Genomic DNA, 5,511 nt, shown 5'->3' with positions numbered 1-5,511 from the left:
TGAACTAGAAATCATATTTGGACAGAGTAATGATTCAATGATATATCGGCTGAAAAGGAAGATGATTTCAATCACTCAAGGTACTCTTTCTATGTTTGCTTATTTCTCTAAATTGAAGAAAATATGGGATGAATTGGCCTGCATTATACCAACTCCAGAATGCAGTTGTGGGGCAATGAAAATTATTACAGAGATGAAAGAATCAGACCAATTGATGTAGTTCCTAATGGGACTAATTGAAGCCAATGAGCAATCAAGAAGCCAAATTTTGATGATGAATCCACTTCCTAGCACAAGCAGGGCCTATTCCATAGTCTTGAGAATGGAAAGGCAAAGGAAAATCAATCCCAGCAATTCATGTCCACCACAAAACATGGCTATGCAAATTACAAGAACGTATGAAAAACCAAAGGGGTTTCAGAAAAGGAAAACCAATGTGGACAAGAAATCTCAGATTTGCAAAGAATGTGGGAAAACTGGGCACACCAAAGAAGTTTGCTTTGAAATCTATGGATTTCCCGATTGGTATAAAACTCTTGTTGAACAAAGAAAAGGAAGCAACAGGGCTTCCATGGCTGCAGGATTTGGAGAGCAAGCCCACAATGCAACAAGTGAAGGAAGTGTTGTAGAGATTGTAAGAACTGAACTCCAAAAGTACTTTGGAGGAATGGAATCAGGAAAATCTACTACAACTAGCATTGCAAGGATTGATTATTCTGGTAAATGTCTCAAAGCTTCCTTTATAGATAAACTGTGTTCCAATTTATGGATTATAGACAGTGGTGCTACCACACACATGTCTAATAATCCAACATTCTTTGATAAACTTAGTACCAGCAAGACTAACTCCTTTATTCATCTTGCAGATGGTACACAACATTCTGTCGTTAAGACAGGGAACATTCTTTTATTTGATAAATTTCACTGCATGATGTTGTCTATATTCCTAAACTGAAGTTTAACCTCCTTTCTGTCAATAAACTTTGCAGTAAATCAGACATTAGTTTCAAATTTTTTTCCTACTTATTATATAATGCAGGACCAGAAGACTAGACAAATCATTGCAGTAGGTAGCTTAATAGGCAAGCTATACATCCTTGACAACCAATCTATGCAATAGTTTGAATGTATCCAGCACTAGTTTTGAAGTTTGGCATAGAAGGTTAGGTCACATTTCAAACAATGTAATGACACACACTGGATTGATAAAAGAGAATAAAATTTCAGCACATACTTGTGATATCTGTCCCCAAGCAAAACAACAAAGGTGCCTACCCCTATCCCCTTTCTATGTGACAATCAATCTGCACTTCGCATTATAGCAAATCTCGTATTTCATGAAAGAACAAAACACTTGAAAATTGATTGTCACATAGTACGTGACAAATATAAGAAAGGTTTCTTAGCTCCTCAACACATAGCCTCAAGAAATCAGATTGCAGACATCTTCACCAAAGCACTTCCAGGACCAAGCTTTGCCTCTTTTGTTTCCAAGTTAAGACTTATCAATGTTTTGACAAGTCCAACTTGATGAGAGGCTGTAAAATTACAGGCAGCTTTGTCCTGTGTTCTTCACCAAGGAGCTGCAGTCGTGTGCAGATGAAGGAAGGAGGAAGAAGAGCTACAGTACCTGAGATAATCCCTGTCGCATTTATGAGAATAGCACCTTGTGTATTTTAGTTGGATTACATTTTCTTATAGCCGTTGCTTTTAAGTTGTGTTTTCACTTATAGAAGCGCTTTCAAGCTTTATTAATTTTCATTAGTTAGTTAATTAGTTCCTATCAGTTTATTCTGTTGAATGCTTATAAAGAGGACTTCGTCCTCTTCAACTGTAAGCTGAGTACAGCAGCTGCAAATCCTTTCTTTTTGAATGAAATTCTTGTTAATTGTTTCCATGGCTTCCCTGCACTTTACATTTCTACAATATATTTTGAAAATTTTAATATTTTAAGAGTCCCAAACACGATACGTCACTAATAATATTTTTGTCTAAAATGAAGATAGTATTATTTTTTGAAAATTATATGTTAATATTTTAAATTTTTTAATCCGATGGATTTTGAGTTTTGAGAAAGTCAATTTGAGTCCGAACCGGTGACATCTGTAGATAAGATTATGGCTGTGTGGGCCGGGCCATTTTCAGCTGGATACACACTCATGGTCCGTATACGAATACATAATGCCCGAAACACGTGGACATTTTATTAACGGGCTTGGTTTATTTGGGCGAGGGCCCGTTTTGGAGTAGAAAATGTGGGAGAATGAACGTGAAATGGGAGGAGTAGAAAATTGTGACCAGTTAGACTAAACTGAGGGGCAATGTGAAAGAAGGAAAACGTTTGGGGACAAAATGAAAATATCAGAAAAGTTATGGTTGAGCACATAATTAAGAAAAGTGCATTCTGTCTTCAATCCACCGGAGTCTCCCCAAAATCCTACCTGAGGGGCTCATCTTTCGCCGCAGAATCGCCCAACAAATTCTGATTCTCATTTGCTTTAATTGTCATTAAACCCTTGGAAGAATATTAATATCAAAAAGGGAGACAGATGTGGTATAGATCAGCCTCTTTCATCCTCGACAAACAGCAGCAGCAGCAGAACGACACCGTGACGAACCCTGAGAGTCGCCCTCCCTCCTCCGCCTCCACCGCCATGGCAGCCGAAAATCCTAACGCTAATATCTCAATGTATTATCAAACGCGGGCGGCGCACCATGGCGTGGTGACGAATGATTGGTTGGCTCAGGCGCAAGCTGCCGTCGGCGGTCATCCTGACGACTCCGTTTCGGATAATTATGTATCGGGAAGTGAGGAGGAGAATATAAGGTATAGCGTGGTGGATGAGTTCAATAATTGGAGGAAACAGCCGGAATTGGCGGAGGCAGTGGCGGCTATTAGGGCTTTGGCTTCGGTCATTCGATCGAGTCAAGCTACGACAATGATGGAGCTCGAAATTGAGCTTAAGAAAGCCTCTGATGCTCTGAAAGTACGTTATTTTTTTTCTTTGAGCTATTGTTTTCTGTTTATAGTATGTCTGTATTTCTAGAATCGACCTCGTGAAAAATACTCTTTAGTTCATTGATGCTTGAATACTATGTTGAAGTTCAGGATGCAGAAATGTAGAAATAAGCCCTTTCGTGGTCTATACAGATACGTATTCTTGTATGGGATTTTAGTGGTTATCAACATATGTTGCATTTGTATATTATGTCTATCATGCGATGGAAAAACACGCTAATCTTATAGTCATTGAGTTTTACTGACATTGCCTGTACTGTTTGTGCATTCAGACGCATATTTTTTCTTTCTTAATCTCGTTTAAGTAATTACCGCTTTTGAGTCAATAAGATGGATGATAGAACAATAAGTAACTATCACAAACGACCTTACTGAAGAATGTGAAAGTAATCAAATGAGCTAATTCTACGAACCCATGCAATTTGTTTTGTGCAGTCATGGGACACTACCTCCATCTCTTTAACAGCTGGCTGTGATTTGTTCATGCGCTATGTGACAAGAACCTCAGCTTTAGAGTATGAGGACTTCAATTCTGCAAAATCTCGTCTTCTTGAACGTGCTGAGAAGTTTGGGGAGATATCTTATAAGGTATACATTTGCTAATTGACATTGGAATCTCAAGTGGCTTCATTTTCATCTGTCTACTTGCATTTGTGAAATTATCCTGAAAGTTCCTTTAACTAGTCTTCTTATGTCAGGCTCGGAGAATAATTGCCATGCTTAGTCAAGATTTTATCTTTGATGGTTGTACCATTTTGGTGCATGGCTTCTCCCGAGTCGTGCTGGAAGTTTTGAGAACAGCAGCTCAGAATAAAAAACTCTTTCGAGTTCTCTGTACAGGTGTGAATTCTGGCCACTCAAACTCATCTTATCTGTAAAAAGTAGAGTTGACTACTGGATTACTTTTTGCCTTATGCTTGAAAGATTTATCCTTGTCACTGGTTTTCCTTTGTCTGAGATCTCAGTTTCCCAACATCACTTCAGAACTTCTGTCAAGTTATGTTAAGGCAAAAATGAAAAATGTTTCCAACAATTAGGAATTCAAATGGTATCTTATCCATTTTGTAAGAGGAAACATGTCCATTTGTCTCGAAAGCTGCAGATTCTCAGAAGCCATCCATATTCTGTTTAATGACAATGTTTGTGAATACACAGACATTGCTGGTTAGCAATTGACATGTATTTAAATTGTAAAAATTTAGGAATGATATTTAGACATACTTTTCACATATGTATTTAGATTGCTGGGCCTTTCGTAGGGACAGACAAGCTGACCATGTGTATTTAAGTTTCACGTCCGTTTAAACTATAAGCGTGATATTTAGCACTAACAGATGACTCGGAAATGCAGAGGGGAGGCCAGACAGGACAGGGCTGCGTTTATCTAATGAGCTTGCCAAGCTTGATATTCCTGTTAAGCTCTTAATAGACTCTGCTGTGGCATATAGCATGGATGAAGTGGATATGGTGTTTGTTGGAGCAGATGGAGTGGTAGAAAGTGGAGGTATAATAAACATGATGGGCACATACCAAATTGCACTGGTTGCTAAAAGCATGAATAAACCAGTTTATGTTGCTGCTGAAAGTTACAAGGTAATTGAACTGATATGTTTTTGCTTTAACATTGGACTGGAACCAACGAGAGTTGACTATTTCATCTAAAGAAAGATGGAGTCCATTCTCATTTGATCCAAGGAGCTTTAGAGTTAAGCAATATTCCTTTCTTGGATTACCTTCACATGGGAAGTTACTCTTTGATGTTTGTTCGTGCAGTTTGCTCGTCTTTATCCACTGGATCAAAAAGACATGGTACCGGCCTTGCGCCCGATTGATTTTGGGGTACCAATTCCATCCAAGGTCGAAGTTGAAACATCTGCTCGGGATTATACCCCACCTCAGTATCTGACATTGCTTTTCACAGATCTAGGTGTTCTAACACCATCTGTGGTAAGTGACGAGCTTATCCAGCTATACCTGTAGTAAGGGCTTTGGTCGAATTTTCCTAGAATCGCAGTGGCGACTACTACATTCAAGTGATTGTATTAGCTTCCATGTATTCATTTTCCAGAAAAGCACAACTGAACTTCACAGTCCCTGTTGCTGTGCAATTTAGTCTCAGTCTGCAGCATACACATGCTGAAGTTTTGTTTAACATTGATGTTACAGTGGCCGTCTACAACATCTGCATCTGTTGCATATTGACGAGTTTGTTATCACACCATCAACACAACAGGATAGATTTCCCAGTTCTTTTATAAAAGGAAATTCATTCTTACAAGATGGATTTTCTCAATAAGTACTTGAGTCCCAACACATGTTGCTGCTCAAGAGCAGCACAACGGGATGCAATTAGTAGCAGTAAAATGCACATCAGAAGTTGGGTTTCTTAGAGAGAAGTTTCTCCCTGAGCTCCACAACATCAACTTCCCCAAAGTGAGTCTCTGGTAACCAGTTTCCAGTCTTGGGGTCTCGCATCCAGAACACTTCTTTTC

At 38.8% G+C, this 5,511-nt stretch overlaps 1 protein-coding gene across 1 annotated transcript; it reads left to right on the top strand.

Moving 5' to 3' along the window:
• Window positions 2,382-5,215, top strand: LOC105157877 (translation initiation factor eIF-2B subunit alpha). The gene is made up of 5 exons (XM_011074381.2): window positions 2,382-2,987; window positions 3,455-3,607; window positions 3,718-3,859; window positions 4,371-4,612; window positions 4,793-5,215. The coding sequence occupies exons 1-5, from the start codon at window positions 2,550-2,552 to the stop codon at window positions 4,997-4,999; spliced, it is 1,182 nt and encodes a 393-aa protein (XP_011072683.1). The 5' UTR covers window positions 2,382-2,549; the 3' UTR covers window positions 5,000-5,215.

This window comes from Sesamum indicum, linkage group LG3 (genome assembly GCF_000512975.1).
Source record: "Sesamum indicum cultivar Zhongzhi No. 13 linkage group LG3, S_indicum_v1.0, whole genome shotgun sequence".
Taxonomy (NCBI): Eukaryota; Viridiplantae; Streptophyta; class Magnoliopsida; order Lamiales; family Pedaliaceae; genus Sesamum; species Sesamum indicum.
The sequence above is the reverse complement of the archived record's forward strand: the minus strand, read 5'-3'. Positions and strand labels throughout refer to the sequence as shown.

Coding starts and splice junctions, on each gene's coding strand:
- LOC105157877 (XM_011074381.2), top strand. CDS start 2,550: ATGTGGTATAGATCAGCCTCTTTCATCCTCGACAAACAGCAGCAGCAG. Junction 2,988..3,454: donor AAGCCTCTGATGCTCTGAAA/GTACGTTATTTT, acceptor TGTTTTGTGCAG/TCATGGGACACTACCTCCAT. Junction 3,608..3,717: donor TTGGGGAGATATCTTATAAG/GTATACATTTGC, acceptor TTCTTATGTCAG/GCTCGGAGAATAATTGCCAT.